At 59.5% G+C, this 16,540-nt stretch overlaps 1 protein-coding gene across 1 annotated transcript in view; it reads right to left on the bottom strand.

The window, feature by feature from the left end:
• Window positions 1-15,734, bottom strand: part of RTN4RL1 (reticulon 4 receptor like 1) — a 28,500-nt gene extending 12,766 nt beyond the window's left edge. Inside the window, exon 1 of the mRNA XM_057420795.1 lies at window positions 15,598-15,734. Within this exon, the coding sequence (XP_057276778.1) occupies window positions 15,598-15,610 (13 nt within the window). The 5' untranslated portion in view covers window positions 15,611-15,734. The remainder of the gene's footprint in view (window positions 1-15,597) is intronic.
• Window positions 15,735-16,540: the final 806 nt, after the last annotated feature.

Raw genomic sequence — 16,540 nt, 5'->3', positions numbered from 1 at the left:
TCTCGGCAGTCTCATTTCTATTAATTATAGCCCATGCACGAGCCACGCGCAGCGGGGAGACAGGGAGATGGGAAATCAATGGGGAGGGAATGGGAGATGCTGGGAGATGGTGGTGCCGATCCGGCCGCAGCCTGGACGCAATGGGGAGGTACACACAGGGGGAAGCAACAGGCTGGGCTGTATGGATTGACAGGGGTGTTTTACCTTGGCATCCTCGTGCTCAAATGCATGGTTTGCAAAGTTAAAGCAAATTATAAACAGCAGAAATTGGGGTCTATTTTAGGGAGAGAAAAAGAAAAGGAAGATTTTGGCAGAAGGATAAAGGAAGGCAACCGAGATGCTCATTAAAACCGAGGGGCTCTGTTTCCCTATCCAAGTGGCCATGTCTTCTCTGGAGGCTCCCAGATGCTTTGAAATACCTTGTCAGACAAAGCCTTTCATCCTACCCAATTCTGGCTAAACTCATGGACCCACAGATTTGCACTGGAAAAGGGAAAGAGGGAGCAACTCTGTTCTGACTTTTCACTTCCCATCTGATCGCTGTTGATACAGTTTATTCCTATGACAGCATCTGCTGCTTTCATGGGGTTTTCATTCTGAAGTACAACTCGTCTTCCTTAGTCCCATTTTCGGGCCTTTCATCATTTGAGTCACAACATAAAAGGCATTTAAGCAATCCTGCTCGGAAACCAGGCTGGGGGAGAGGAGTGAAGCAGGGAGACATCATGTATACCCAGCCCTCCTCCAGCACGAGATGGGGTATCCCAGTGTGTCACAGCCTCAACGTGCTTCCCCCATGCTGTCTGCTAAGAATGGCAGCGATGGGGACATCGTGTTGCCATTTTAAGGTGATGCTGTGAAATCCAGATGTGGTTTTTAGGCATGGCTTCATGCAGAGCCCTGCATCCCGCATCTCTGCTGGGGCAACATCTCTCCTTGGCTACCAGCAACCCTCTGTGTGTTCCCAGGGGATCAATGCCTTCTTCATCAGCCGAAGCTCTTGTTCAACAGCTAATTGCCAGGCTGTGGAGCGCATCTCCTTGTGCCCCCATGCCCTGGGGGCTCTTCCACCCCTTGCTAACACACACAGCTCACCATAGCCTCTTCTCTGCCCTGGTATCTACCGAGCTCCCGGAGGCATCAGGGAGTTCACAGCCACCCACTGAGTCCTACTGGAGTCTAATAATAGAGCCCTGGTGTCGCACCAGCCCAGAGCTGGAGCAGCCACGTCTGGCAGGGAGAGGCCACCGCTGGCTGCCTCCGCCTGCCCGTGCTGCTGCCTGCTCAGCTGGAAGAGAAGCCACCGGAGCCGCAGAACAGGCAGCATCCACCCCACCACGCTCCCAGCTTGATGCTGGCGTGAGCATCCTCAGCGCTCAGTGGCCGGTCCCCCTCCTGCTTTGATTCCCCTGCTGTGATTTTCGCTCCAATAAGTGCTGAGCTTCTGCCAGCCTCCGACAAGCTTCCTCTGGGGCTCTTACAAAGAAACCCCTGCCACATCTTCCTGTGCTGTTGCTCTCCCAGCGAGGGCACAGAGCAGCCCCTGCGTGCTGCAGGCGTTGCCGGCGCCTGAGCATCCTCAAACGACATCCTTCATCCTCTCGCCCTTTATCCCATCCCTCATCCCCCAGCTCCCAGGAAAGCCAGCACAGCTGGGAACCGTGCTGGCACTTACTGGAATAACCTTTCAGGTTTCATTTAGCACTCCTCACTTCCCACCCCACCTTCCCATCGTCAGCACTTTGTTAATTACAACTTTTAACTCCCTGCACGCAGGAAGCCCGAGAGCAGCCGCTGCCATAAGGGCTCCCTTTGCTTCCTATCGCTGCTCCGTCCCCAAATGAAGGACCAGCCTAACAAGGGGTTGTGCAGCACTGACTGCAGCCTGGTCCCGCTCCCAGCTCACCCCACGAGCTTCCCACTTAGGGAACAGAGCAGTCCATCCCGGCTGACCAAGAGTCCCAGGCACAATCCCTGCTGGGAGCATAAATCAGGGCACGGCTGGGCAGGGAGGAGGCAGGAGGTCCTGCCGGCTATCCGAGCGCGCTGTCTGCCTCAGCCTTATTCGATTACAGCTCTCTAGTTGAGCATCTGAGCGCGGCGCGGCGGGGACCGGCCCCGGGAGGGAGGTGGGTTACAGCTCCTAATTCAATCACGGAGCAGAGGCGATGGCGCAGCGGTGGGGGTGAAGAGCCATCGCTGTCCATGCAGAGAGCGGCTTCCAAAGCTCCTAGATGCGTTTCCTCATCCATTGGGAATGGTTTCAGGCCTCTGCTAAGAGCTAGGGGTGGGATGAAGCTGCAGTCCCAGGTCTGGTCCAGCCCTGCTGTTGGTAGAGGGGAGCAGAGCATCGGTGCCAATGCGTGTGTTTGCACTGATGAAGACCACTCGCACTAAGGGTGGGATGCTCCTGGCCCTGCCAACGCACAGCTTCCAGCACGAAGAGGAAACGGGCCAAGGAGCCATGGTTTCAGGATGGGTCTGAGGGGGTTTTTACAGAAGTCCAGCCAAAAAGATGAAGTTCCATTTCCCATCTGACACCGTGAACCAGCGAGCGTGACTAAAACTTGGGGGGGGGGGCGGGTGTTGCACAGCGTTTCTGCTGTGCTCAGGGGTTCAGGTGATGCTCATGGCAGTGAACCTTCCCCAGCTACCCAGGGAGATGAGGACAGAGGGACACAATCAGGTGAGAAAGAAGGAGGAGGGAGCTGGGAAGGCGGCTGCTTCCCCTGCAAGCATTTGCAAGGTCAACAACTAAAAGTGGGGCAGAGCAAGGATCTGGCTCCGGCAAAGGGGCTGGACCACAGCAGGATGCTCGGCTGGAGGAAGATGAACACCCAGCTCCCACACCAGCACTAAATTACCCAGCTGAGGGCTAAGGGAGACACAGAGACAAGGTCGTGGTCCCGCTGGAGCTCCGGCTGGGCCGGCTCCTGCCTCTGCGGTAGCAAATTCAATCGCGGCGAATAACAGAGTGGAACAAAACCCTGCAATGCAATCAAACCTCCTGGTGTCTTGTTCACCTGGGGCTTGTGCAGGAGGCAGCGCGGCCTCTGCGGGTAACCCAGCAAGGGGAAGGGAGGCTTTGGAATGGACTTTGGGGTGTTTTCCATGGTCACCCCGCTGCCAGCCAGGCTCCTTGGGGCCAGCAGTGGGACTGCCGGGTTTCCCAGCGAGGGGGAGATGCTGCTTCCTTAAGAAGCAGGGAGGTGAAATCCAATTGTGCAGCATCCACAGCTGCCATTAACCTGTCTGTGTACTCCTGTGGCTGCCCATTCCTCTCCTCCTGACAGCCGGGGTGCCCCGCGCACGCTGGGGGCTGTGTTTCTGCCGGATGAACCGGGCCACCGGTGCTTCTCCGGCGCTGTGCTCTGCTGCCAAAGTGGAGAGCTGGCTAACTATCCCCTGCGGGGCCACGGCGCGGGTTACCAGGGCTGGAGAAATGGTGGCAGGGCACGGTTGATGGCTACAGCGGGAGCAAATCTCAGCTCCAAACTGGGGGACAGGAAAGGAAACGGGTCCTCAAAGGATAGTTAGCATAAAGGGGAGGTTGAGATGAGATATTAGGAAGAAGTGGGTGCTGAGGCGCTGGCACAGGGTGCCCAGAGAAGCTGTGGCTGCCCCATCCCTGGCAGTGTTCAAGGCCAGGTTGGACACAGGGGCTTGGAGCAAGCTGCTCTGGTGGAAGGGGTCCCTGCCCGTGGGGGAACTGGATGAGCTTTAAGGTCCCTTCGACCCAACCCGTTCCATGATGCCACGATCCCATGATGGGGTTTATAGCACCATCTCCATCCAGCACAGCCCATGGGACGCGGCAGGGCTCTAAACTCTCACTTTTGCTGCCAGATTTGGAATCACAGGCAGGTTTATGCCAGGATAAATGTGTTGCTGGAGGCGGCGGGGTGGGCATTAGAGCGTTCCGGACCGCAGGCCATTCAACCCCACGCTCACTCTGGCCCATGGAGAGAGGCTGAAAGCAAGCTAATGGAGCGGGCAGGGGAAGGGGAGGCAGAGGGGAGGTGGGGAGCGAGGCGGGAGGGCGCTTCCAGCCGCAGCAGCCACCTTCTCCTCTCTGCATCCCAGCTCCATTTGCAGATTTATTAAACCGGGAGCCAATTCCAACACAATTCCTTTCAAGCCGCTCCACCTCGCAGGTGTGCGGGGTTTGGCGGAGATAAAGAAAACCATTACGGAGAGACAGCAACCTTCAAAGCCCACCTCGCGGACCTGGGAGGAATAAAAACACTAGCCCGTGCAAATGTGCAATTAAGTCTCAGAATGCTCCTGCTCCGTGCACAGCTCCGTCCCTGCAGAGAGCGGGCCTCGAAGGCAATTTCCCCGCAGCCTGCTCGGCATTCACTCCAAAATGCCTTTTAAACACAACACGTGAATTGGTTTTCCCCCCCTTCTCTTTGCTTCCTTCCTCCTCCCTCTTTGCGCTTGCTCCATCGCGCTCAGATGGATGCAGGCAGGTGTGGAGGGGGTGAGGTTCACCCTGATTTGGGGGGTCCCATCTGCATGGGGCATGGCTCTGTCCCGTCCCCTGGTCATGGCAGATCCATGAGCCAGGAATCTCCAGAGCTTATCCAAGGAGAGCTGTTTTATCCAGGGGATGTTTTACCGACTATTCCCAACCGCTGGAACTTCGCATCCCTTATTCATGGGTCACTCTCTGCTTGGTGGTTAATTAAAAATGCGTAATTAACCTGTGGAACGCACTGCCACAAGGTACCGGGAAGGCCAGGAGCTTAGCGGGATTCAAGGGAGGATTATGCATTTAAATGGATAATGGGAACATCTGCTGGTACATTAACAGGGATCAAGGGGAATTAGGGAGAAGAGCCCGGCTCTTTGCAGGATGCGGGAGGGCATCCCCAGGGCTGGGCCCTGACCTCAGCGGGGACACCAGCACATGCTGGGGGAGCCAGGTTTTGGGCCTAAGTGGGTATCCCCAGGGATGAGGCAGTGATGGTGCTGTCACTGGCAATGGGATGGTCACTTCACCATCAACTCCCTGCCAGCAGCCACCTCTTGGACACCCCAAGGACACCCTGATAGCTCAGCCACAGCATCCTGAAAAGCCCAGGGGAGCATCCATCGGCTGCAGCACCTCCTGCGGATGACACCACGCTTGCATACAAGGAGAAGGGCTTTGCGCTGCTCTGCTACTGCTATTGGTGAGCTCCAAAGTTACAGCACACAACCGAGAAGCCAAAGGAAGTGCAGGAGATGCAAAACCAAGCCTTGGCCATGCTGGCCATGCAGCATAGCCCAGCTCCAGAGTGTGCAGCCCATGCAAAGGGGGAGTTGCTGGAGCTCTGCAGCCTCCAGACAGCACATTGCTCCCAGGGCACAGATGCTTCTGCCTGCTGCATCATGCCCATCCCCACTGGTCCACAGACACCTGCCACCATCCCCTCTTGCACAGACCACTCTCTGCTTCATTTTCATCCACCAGCCGCAGAAGTCTCCTTAGGCAAGCCAGCAACTGCAGAGCAAACTCCAGTTGATGGCAGGATTATTACATCCCTGTCAGCAAACCCCTCTAGGTTCAAGTGGCGGCTCTTTTGCATCGTAAATCGGATGCTCCAGCATAAGAATGGTTTAGGTTGGAAGGGAGCTTAAAGCTCATCCAGTTCCAACCCCCTGCCATGGGCAGGGACACCTTCCACTAGCACTAAGTGACAGCTGGAGAAGGCCTGGGGGACCATGATGTTTTGGGGTGCAGAAGCATTGAGGACCCTCAGCAATGTCCCTGAGACCTGGGGGTGGCATCCTCAGCCCTTCATCCAGCAGCATGACCCGGCACAACTCCGGCTTTGCAGCAGCTCGCAGCAAGAAGAGCATCATCCCATACCTGGGGGCGATGCTGGAACCCAGAGGATGCTCAATGACACCCAGGATGCTCCCACTCCCCCTACACATCATTTTGGAGCTGTCCCCACGGATGCAGCAAGCTGGAGCACCCGGAGGCACCCCTTCCATCCTCACTGCCCACCCTACGGGATTGAGGTGGCTGCAGCACGTCGTGCTCAGCCTGCCGAGCGCGGAGGGGACCTGCCGGGCCGGGGTTAATCTCGTTGTCACACTTTGCCTCCCTTCTTGCTGCCTCGGCTCGCTTTGACCCGCTGTGAAATTGTGGCCAACAGCACTGAATATTTTAAGAGCAGCAATGCAGTGGTGGCCGCACGGAGGAGCAGCAAGGCAGGCCGGGAGCTGGGCTGGGCCCTTGTTTTCTTCTCTCCCCCCCCCCCCTTTCCTCTTTCCCTGCCACCACCAACCCATTAGCACAGTTCAGGGAAACCTAAAAAATTCAGAAGACACTGAAATATGCAGCATTTTGCTCTCTCTGGAAATGACGCGCTTCGCTTCCCAGATGCTCCCGAGGAGGAGGCTGTAAATAAGCAGCTCCACGGCACAGGGGCTTGCTGCAGAGCTCCCATCGACAGCCTGCTCCCCATCCTTGCTCCGTGCTCATGGGTGCTAACACCCGTCCTTCCTGGTGTGATGGGGAGGTACCGGCCCTCTGTGTCCTCGTGGGCTGCTCTTTGCCCCTTACCCCTATAGGATATAGGGGGTATCTCCTTGCTGCATCCCTCCTCCCTTGGGTCAGGAGGGCAGCTGGACGCCGGTGCCGCAGGACCGGATGCAAACACCTCTCCTCAGCACTTCTGCTATCTGGGGCACAGCAGAGCAGCAGCAGCAGCAGCAAGGAATTAGAACAAAAAAAAAAAAAAAAAAGGAAAAGAAAAAAAAAAAAAAGCCCTATTTGCATAAACCTCCCCAAAAGAGGAGCAGGAGCCTGATTGTGGAGAGCGGGTTCGGCTGCGAGCATCCCATGGGGACCACTGGAGCTGCTAGCAATAGTAAGGAGTAAAGGAGCATCGTCTGGACCAGGGGATGCTTTGCCACTGGGTGCCTGCACGTCCCCAGGGTGCTGCCCCAGGGCTTGACACCCCATCCAGGAGTGACACTGGGACACTTGTGCATTCAGGTCTTCAGAGGGCAGATTAATCGCCGTGCGCCGGCTCTGTCACACGCGGGGTTATATATTCCTGTTGGAATTTACAAGTAGTTCTGTCGGAGAAATAAACAACCGGAGATAAAAATTACATTGTCACCGTGCAGGTGTGATCGATGGAAGAGACAAGTCCTCGGAATGCCGGCGAGGAGCCACGGGGATAACGTGGCCAGGAGGTGCCAAAGGGGCTCGGAGAAAGACCCGACCCCAGCTTGTTGTGTGCCCATGCCAAAGGGAAAGGTGGGGATGGCCACTCAAGCCATTCCCAAAGGGGGGAGATGCTGGAGAAAACAACGCTGGGATGGGTGATGAGGACCTGCAAAGCAGCCACGGGAAGGATGCCTGGGGCAGAGCGGTCGGCAGCAAAAGGGGCTGCATCCCGCAGGTCAGCACCCTCTTTGGAGCCCCCAGCCCTCCTCTCCATCGTGTTTCCAAGGTCAGCGATGGGCAGAAGTCAAAGGCAGGCAACCACAACCCCTAGGGACCGAGCTGCAAGGAGGATTAATGCCCTTTGCAGAAGGCCTCTTGGCTTTAGTTTCTCCTTCATCCTTCTCTGCTTCCCATGGCTGCATTGGCTTTGTCACGGAGCACATCACTTGACGGGGTCACTGCCGCTCCCTGGGGAGGGACAGACATTGCCTCCTTCACAGCTTCAATCTGCACTTGCACTGCAAAAAGCACCACATGGATCCTCTTCCCGAGGAGCCAGGACCTTGGAGATGTCAAAACCAGCTGTGGGCTCCAATGCCGGTGCCTCGCTCCAGGCTATCAGCCCGGCAGCCGGTCCCACAACTGCCTTCAGTCTATTAATAAACCCAGAGCAGCTGCTGGAGCCTCTGCCGAGCCAGTCCTCGGGATTTATCCACATTACTCTGCCTTATCAGCCATGCTTTTCACAAGCACTTAAATTCAGGAGGAAAAGGGAAAAGTGAAATCAGATAGAAACGCAGGTCTGTTTGCTGTTTTCTCCAATGAAATGGTTCTGGGTAAACAGCAGACGCCTTTGATGAAATCCCAGCAGGCTTAAACAATAAAGCTGGTTACAAACTCAATCTGGCGCAGATATCAGATCTGAAATTGTTGGGAAAAAAAAACACCCAAAAACCCAGGAAAACATGTCAACATTTTCTAATGCTGCTGCAAAACTTCCTCAGCACCTTGCCACCAGCCTCTGCCCCTGCTGATGCAGGACCCGCGCCGCTGCGGGCCTCCTTCCCATGGGGAGTCCTGCTTCTGCACCCTCCTGTATCCCCTGAGCTGCAGGAGGATGCTCGGTGTCACCTTGGGGACGTGAGATGGACCTTTCCCCACACCGGGCTCGGGTTGTTTTCCAGCTGGAAACCCAGTTGCCATCCTCAGGCACAGCCTGGCTGGAGCATCACGGTACTGGAGGTCTGGCAGGGTTGGGTGTTCCTCTTGTTCCATCCCAGGGATAGCATTCAGCACTGGGCTTATCCACCAAGGACAATTGGCTTTTCCATGGAAAAACAGTTTGCAAAGCACTGTGGTGGCGGAGAAGAGCATCCCAGTGCTTCTCTTGAGTTTTGCATCCGGTGTGCCACATCTGCATCCCAGGGCAGGATGAGGCTGTGTGGTGATGCATGGATCCATCCCATGGAATGCCTGGCTGGGACACGGCTCAGCCCAAATCCTAAACCCATGGCACAGGCTGGTGGGCACAACAAGGACTTGTCCGGCCGTGCTGGGGCAATAGGTGATGTGGCAGCTCCTGTTGATGAGTGTTGGAACAACAGGGACCATCCAAGCTCGGAAAACACATGGAGCCAGAGCGCAATGAGGCAGGTCCCACACTGGCATTGTTGGGGCTGGCACCAGCACTTCCCAAACAGTGTCTCCAGGGGACACCAGGGATGCAGGACCCCATTGAGGACCAAGGCAAAAGGGGAAGAGGTTGATGATGAGGACGAGAAGGAGGCAGCAAGTCTGGTCACACCATGAGGGAGGACAGTGTCTTGGCACAGGTTATGGAGCCAGTGCCAGCTCTGGGGGTGTCTGGAGTCCCACACCTCCATCCATAAGGGAGCTGCTCCCTTACTGTGGGAACAGAACTCCAGCTTTCCACGTTGGATCCATCCCTACACACCCCCCTGCGGAAGCCCCCAGCCTGTAGCTGATACCCAACACAGCTCATGTCCTGTGCGGCAGCAGGACAAGGGATGCCTGTGCTGGAGCAGCAGAGCCCTCATCCCTCCTGGCAGCCAGAGAGGACAAAGGGGATACGGGAGAGGAAAAGCAGGGCAGGAGGAGGAAGAGGAAGAGGAAGGCAGCAGGCCCGGGGGGGGGGGGGGGGGGCACAAGGGACCAAGCCCGAGCTCCGGTGGAGCACACGTGGTGGACCTGACCCCTCTGCGGAGGTTGCCTTCGCCATCGATCCCTGCTGCACTCAGGCTCATTAGGGCTTGGGAGCTGCTGCGAGCGGCTGCTGGAGGAGACAGAAGGGGGGGGGGAGCGCTCGCCGTGGCTCCCTGGATCCTATTAAATATTTACTTTGTTTTGTTTTGTTTTTTCCCAGCTCCATTGATCTGAGATGGGGCTTGGGGGGGGGGGGGAGGCGCTCGGATGCTGGGAGGGAAGAGCAGAGACAACGGCTGGGATGCAAAACGGGGCCAAGACCCTGCCAGGGCGCTCGCACTGTCCCCACGAGCACCTTGTGCTTGTCCCTGCTCCCCCCACATCCTTTCATCCCCCTCCAGCACCGGGATCACCCCAGGGCAGGGAGGCTGTAGCGATGCAGCTCCGCCGCTCCCCATCCCACACCAACCCCATCCCAAGGGATGCAGGATGAAGGGATGCCCGACGCGATGGGAGCACATCGCAGGGGGTGTTCCCATACCCAGGGCTGGGATGTGCCCCCTGCAGCCAGGCTGGGCCCCGAGTGTGGCCACGGAGCCGGCGCTGCTTCTATTTTGAGAGGAGCTCTACTGGAAAAGGAACAAAAGCCAAGGGAAGCTATAAATAGCCTCCTCCTTCACACCAGCGCCTCCTCCACCCCAGCATCCCCCGGCCGGGGGGGGGGGGGGGGGGGGGGGGGGGGGGGGGGTCCCGCAGCATCCCTGCCATCAACCTCCCCCCCATCATTCTCCAGCCAACATCCCCATCTGAAACCCAGGGGGAATTAAAGCACACCGAGGACTATCTGCCGCCGAAGCAGAACTGCCTGGGAACAACGGCTTTGCCAAGTTGCCCGCTGGTTCCTTGCGGGATTTGCCACTGCCCACCCAGGCTCTGCACCCTTCGGGACGGACCCAGCTCCCGGAGGATGCTCCTGTCACCCCAGCGCATCCCTCCCTGGCCCCGGCTGCGAGTGGTGGGGAGCAGGGAGAGCCGAGCGGCTCGGGCAGACCTACTTTCAAGGCTTTAATCCTTTTTGCTTAAAGGATCTTTTCTTTCTCCCCCCCCCCCCTTCCTCCCTTTCTCCCTTTCTTTTTTTCCTCCCTTTCCACATGGCAAAGATGGGGTCTGATCAGAGGAGAGACGCAGGGAGCTGACAAGCGGCAGCGTACGGAGAGAAAGGAGAAAGAAATACATATTTATTACCCTCAATTATTAAGAAACAGATAGCAGCAGATCTTAGGCCCTGGCAGAGGCACTGCGGAGCCGTTTGGATGAGGACTATTTTGTTTTTTAAATTCCATTGAAATTATAATGCGCCGGGCTTGTTAGCACAAACACCCCGGCACATCCCCGCTGAGGGGGCTCATCCCGGCCCCGCTCCCGCTGCGCTGCCCAGAGGGTGGCTGTATCCCGCATGTGGGATTTGCAGCTCGGGAGGGCAGGAGCAGCCTTTGCCTTCCTTTGCCTTCACACTTTGGGGATCAGAGGGGCTCTGCACTACGCAACTGCATCCCCGTGCCCATTGATGCCCGGTTCGGGGAAGGTCTTGTGGATGATGGAGCTCACCACGGGCTTGTCACAGGGATGTTCTCCATGCTCAAGGATGGGCTTTGCACCCCTGGAGTGGCACCATAAGCATCCACGGCCACGGGAGCGGGGTTTCCCTGAGCAAACCAGTGCAAACACAGCTGGGAAGGGAAAAAGAAGCAATTCCCAAGTGCAGCACAGGGGCTGGCAGAGCCGCTGGCACCTCCCCTCCGCTTGCAGGGCTGTCTCTGTGAGGAGCCCTGCCAGCGCAGCAGCCCAAATCCCTCCTGCTGCTGCTGCTCCCCGGTAAACAACGGCTGCAGCCTCCCCGTGTGAGGGTGATGTTGGGACATGGGGTGCACATGGAGCATCCCTGATGCCGTCCGGCTCCGGTGCCGCGCTCTCCCCACGGCCAGGTACCACCGGGATGTGATGGACCACCACGGACATCCAGCCTGCCGTGCCATCACCTCGCCAGGGCCCAAACCTGCCGTTCCATCCTGCTGGCCGTGAGCTGGGAAGAGACACTGGAAGTGTCACAGAGCTACCAGGCATCACAAAAAGCTGCTCACCAAAGCCAGGCTGACTCCAAGCTGCCGTGCCGGCTCCAAGCTGCTGTGCCAGCACCGCCAGGAAGCAAGCAGCCGGCGGGCACATGTGCTGTTAAAGAGGAAAAGGAGCTTTCTGCACCAAATGGAGCATTTTCTGCTTAATAACATCCCCACCCCCCCAATCCTAATCTGCACAAAGAAGATTGTCCTCCTTGTATCTCCCCATCCCGCATCTGCCGCTGCCAGCACTTAACACACGGGCAGAGCCACCGCTGCCCCACCAGCTGCTGGGAAATAGGGATGTGATGCCCGGTGCTGGGCACAAGCGTTTCCTCTGTCAGTGCTGAGCATCCATCATTTGTCATCAGTAAAAATAATAGTCCTAAAAGTGTCGTCGTCGTCCCCCCCCCCCCCGATTGCCAGGCGGCAGGCGCAGGGCTGCGGGTTTCCATGGCGATGCCGTTCCACAGGGATGGTACGGGGGGGATCAGTGATTCCTCAGTTTGGGAGATGGGACGTGGGGCTGGCAGAGGGAGTGGGGATAGCATCGGCTGTGGTGCTGGTGGAGCGACCCGAGGCCAAGCCAGATCATCCCCTCCTTGGACTCAGGCAGCATCACCCAAAAAAGCAGGGAAGAACCTCATTGGAGAGGACAAGGATGCTCCTGCATCCCAGAGGTGCCCCTGGGGCAGTGCCCTGCACCCCTTGCCCATGCAGGCACATGGAACCCCTGGCTCCTCCTCATTGATTCCCATCAGTACCCTGCTTGCTCCCAGCCCCACATCACCCTATGGCCTCCCACTTGTTGCCTCCACTCTTAAATCAGACTCCAGCCTCCTTTGGCGGGTGCTGGATCAGGGCAGCACCTCACCCATCCCAAACAACAGCCACCATTGCTTGGGTGCTGGTGCATTGCCTGAGTGCTGCTGCTGCCTGCTGCTCCACCAAAGCTCCTTTAAAGACATAATCTGCTGTTAATAACCACTTTATACCCAACGTGGCTAAACCCTGGGATTGCACTTCACAAACAAAGCCCGAGTTTTCTGCTGGAGCAGCTCCATGGGTTGGGAATGGGGAGCAGCATCACCCATATGGAGCAAAGTGGGACTGGTGGTTGCCACCACAACGCTGTGGGGCTGAAATAGCCATGTCCTGGGTCACTCCTCTGCAAGGGGGTTTGCCCCTGTGCTGCTCCAGGGCTGGACAAGGGCATCACTGGGAGCTGGGGATACCCCACTGGGGGGCATCCCTGGCTGCCCATAGCCCACATCATGTCCCTCCAGGCTCCTGTTCTGCCCTGCTTGGTTTTTGCTTCCAAATGGAGGGTTTGCCTCTTGATAAAGGATGTTTCCAGCAGCCCCAGTCCCTGCCCAGTCCCCAGGGAACAACATCCCACTTGCAGCCTCATCCTGCAAATCACAGGGACCCAGTGCCCGCAGCTCCAGCAGGATCGGGTGCCCTGGGGAAAGGTAGGTGTGAAATCACACCAGAAGATGCCTATTTTGAAGTTTCCAGGTTCACTGGTGTTTTTAGGGCAGCGCTTGGAGGCCACCTGGAATGTCACCTGCAAGCTCCAGCAGCCGGATGGGACCACAGGGCACCGGTGCAGCACTGTGGGCAAAAGGTGGGAACAGCTTTCATCCAAGCATGGACACAGCTCTGACCCTGCCAGGCTCCATCACTGCGGGTCACTGAGCAGCGACAGCTCCTTTGCATCCCGGCTCTGGCTCCAGGCAGGTCTCGCCTGCCCGATCCCCCCTTTATTCCCCCCCTCCAGCACCACCACAAGGACAGCCTGGACCACATCCTGACCGGCCCCCAGCCACCCCCCTCTCTTCGCCAGGCACAGAGAGCTTGTGGCTTCCTCTCAGCTCTTTAGGAGATTAAACTTTTATAAGCAGAAAGGTTTCTGGGCTCTTGGCTCCGCGGCGCAGGAACCGCAGCCCAGCCTGAGCCCGCACCCTGCCCACCGCTGGCTGCTGCCATGCAGGGATGGACAGGGCTGGATGCCCCGTCGATGGGCTGAGCAGTGGCAGGGACATGGCTGCCCATGACCTTGGTGGCATCCTTGACCTGGAAATCTCCTTCTCCTGCGTTGCCAGCGTTGCACTGCTGCCTGCCGCCACCTCGGGCAGGGTGCACCGCGCAGGGCTGGTCCTGCTGGCACCCTCGCCCATGCTGTCACCCGCTGCCATGCCACCAATGATGTCCCAGTGCCCCAAATCCTCCCTGGATCCTTCTCAGTGCCTCTGCAGCTGGAGCTCTGGGATGCAGGAGGGCCCAGAATACCCACAGGCATCGCAGTGCCGCCCCAACCATGCTGCCACCCGACGTGTGAAGACATCCATCCCCTGCAGAAGGCACACAGAGCTGCTTCCCCTTGGAGACATCCCCTGAGCTCAGCTCCCGCCGCCCCAATCCTTCCACATCCCTAATCCCTGATCCCAACAATAGGATGGGGAAGGCGCTGGCAGTGCCACCATCAGCCTGTGTTGCTTCCCACCAGCACAGCCCTGTGCTGCCGCGTCCCTCAGCAAAACCCTGAGCCCCACGGAGGGGTTTCACCCCGGTCCTGTGCCCCGGTGGCAGCTCTCCCCATCTCCCCTCACCTCACACGGGGGGGGTGTCCCCTCTGCACCCCAACTGGGGCAAATGCCAGGGTCTGGAGACAGCCGGTAATGGGGAGACAGGGAGGGCAGAGCCTTTGGGTGGGATGGAGGCCTCCTCTAACTGCCTGTTGAATTATTCAGGAACGGCATTAACTTATAAATGAGTGTGTTTGACTGATTTTGTGGTTGGTGTACAGATAAATTCTAATGAAAGACAGCTACAGGATTTTAAATAATTAATTAGGCTGCCACTTAACAAAGCCTATTTGGCACTCTATTTCCTTGCTTAACAAGACAAAAACTTTAAGAATAGGTCGTGCATTAGCCCACAGGCTCTTCAATTTGCATGTTGTTTTCCCAGCTCCAGAAATGAAAACTGTAGATCTTGACCTTAACAGGCTACCCCTGGTGGGATGCAACCCTGCTGCCTGCCTCTACCTCAGGATCCCAGTTTTCCAGCCTGGATGATGCTTTTTCTCCAGGTAGCAGCATCAAGGCTGGGCACTGAGGCTGGGAACCGGAGCTGCTCCATGGGCTCAGGGTTTATTCCCAAGACCGCCAGCCTGGCTGGGTTAACACGCTGAACAAAGCCGAAGCAGGAGCTGGAGAAAGGAGCATCCAAGCCGCAAGGTGACATTCCTCCCAGTGGGATAAAGCTTCCCAGTGGGAAAAAGCATCCCCGGGATGGCAGCGGGGTCTGTGCCGTGCCTGGAGATCCGCACCCTGATGCTGGGGGGTGCTGGCACAGCATTGGTACCTTCTCCCGCTGCCGGAGCCTCGCTGGAGAGGGGCATGTGGTGATGGTGGTGGTGAGGGCAGGGCCCGGGGCTGTGTGGTTCACCCCAAACTGGGGTGTGCGCTGGGAATGGGGGGGTCCGGCCGGGATCCCCGCCGCCGTCCCCGGTATCTCCCCAGGGCTGACCAGGGTGCGGCGGAGCAGGGGGTACTGCACGCCCCCCGTCCCGTCCTGGACCCCCCGGGGGAAACCGGCTTCTCCCTTCGTTGTGATGTCAAAAAGCTCCCCTATGATGTCCCAGGCGGTTGCCATGGAAATAAGCGTGATGTCACAGCGGAGCGAATCTCCTCGGGGGGGCGGAACGGGACAGCTCGCCCCAACTTCCCCGCCGAACCCCCCCCGCGTCCCCCGCTGAGCCCCGTTTCCCGTTCCCTCGCTCCAGCGGACGAGCACCGACGCCCCCCCGCGCCCGCCGCAGCTCCGCTGCCTCCGGGACCCGCCGTACCCCGGCACCAGCGGGACCCGCCGCGTCCCCGGTCCTGCGGGACCGGGCGCCTGCCGCGCCTCCTTCCCGCTCCTCCCGCTCTCCTTCGCTATCGCGCTGCGCTCCCTCCGTGCGCCGCCGGTGCCGCTACCCGGGGACCCCAGGGGGTACCCGAGCATCGGTGTCGGTAACGCGGCGGCGGCGGGGGGCGCCCGGCGGCGCAGCCCCAACTTCGGCGGGGAGACAAACTTCGGGGCCGGCCCCGCTGCCCCCGGTGCCCGCGGTACGCGGTGCCCTCCCGGTGCGGCGCTCACCTTGGCGGAGCATCTTGGAGCCGGGGCGGGCGCGGTCTCCCGGCGGCGGCGGCGGCGGCGGCGCTCAGAGCCGCGGGCGCGGCGGCGGCGAGCGGCAGCGGCGGCGGTAGCGGTGGCTGCTCCTGCACCGGGAACACGGAGCCGGGGCCCGGGCGAGCGGCCCCCGCGGGGGCATGGCGGGCCGAGCCGCAGCGGCACCGGGGAGCGCCGGCCCCGGAGCACCGGGAGCGCCGGCCGCGCCTCTGCCCGCCGCGCGTCCCGCCGCCGGCTTTTAGGGGGGAGCCGCCCCCTCGGGGCTGGGGCCGCCGCCGCCCCCCACCCCCTCGGACCGAGCCTATAAAGGGGCGCCCGGTGCCGGTGCCGCGCTGCCTGCAGCGGCGGGCAGGGCTGGGCAGGGCGGGGCGGGGCAGCGACGGGGCGGGCAGGACCGGGCTGGGCTGGGCTGGGCTGGGCGAGCCCTGCCGGGCCCCCCCCTTTTCCTCCGCCGCCGCCGTCTCTCCCGCCTCCCGTGGACAGTTCGTGAAAGTGCCGCTGCTCCCGTTCCCCGCTCTCCCTCCCCTCCCCGCTACCCCCGGTCCCCTCCGCCCCACCGGCGGTCACAGCCCAGCGCTGCCCCTCCGGGGCTCTGCGGTCCCCCTGGGACCGGCCGTCATCCCCGCACCATCATCGTCCGCTCCGCCGTCGTTCCGTGTCGTCGTGTGTCCCCACCCCGGGTGTCCCGGTACAGCATCGGGGGTCTGCTTCCCGACCCGTGCGCGCCTGCAGGGGTCACGGCTGTCTCCGCGGTCCCGTCTGCCTAGCGCCGGTCATGCCGCTCCCCGGGGACCTGCCGTCCCTTCCGCCTCTCATCGCTCCCTCCGTCCCCCGGTGTCCAGATCGCTGTCCCTGCTGTTCTCGCTGTCCCCTCTGCCCCGCACGGTCCCTGTCACTCCCTACCGTGCTT

This window comes from Pezoporus wallicus, unplaced genomic scaffold (genome assembly GCF_028554395.1).
Source record: "Pezoporus wallicus isolate ANWC-B61680 ecotype Strahan unplaced genomic scaffold, APGP_CSIRO_Pwel_v1 contig_14787, whole genome shotgun sequence".
NCBI lineage: Eukaryota > Metazoa > Chordata > Aves > Psittaciformes > Psittacidae > Pezoporus > Pezoporus wallicus.
This window is presented reverse-complemented; position numbering and strand designations above follow the sequence as displayed.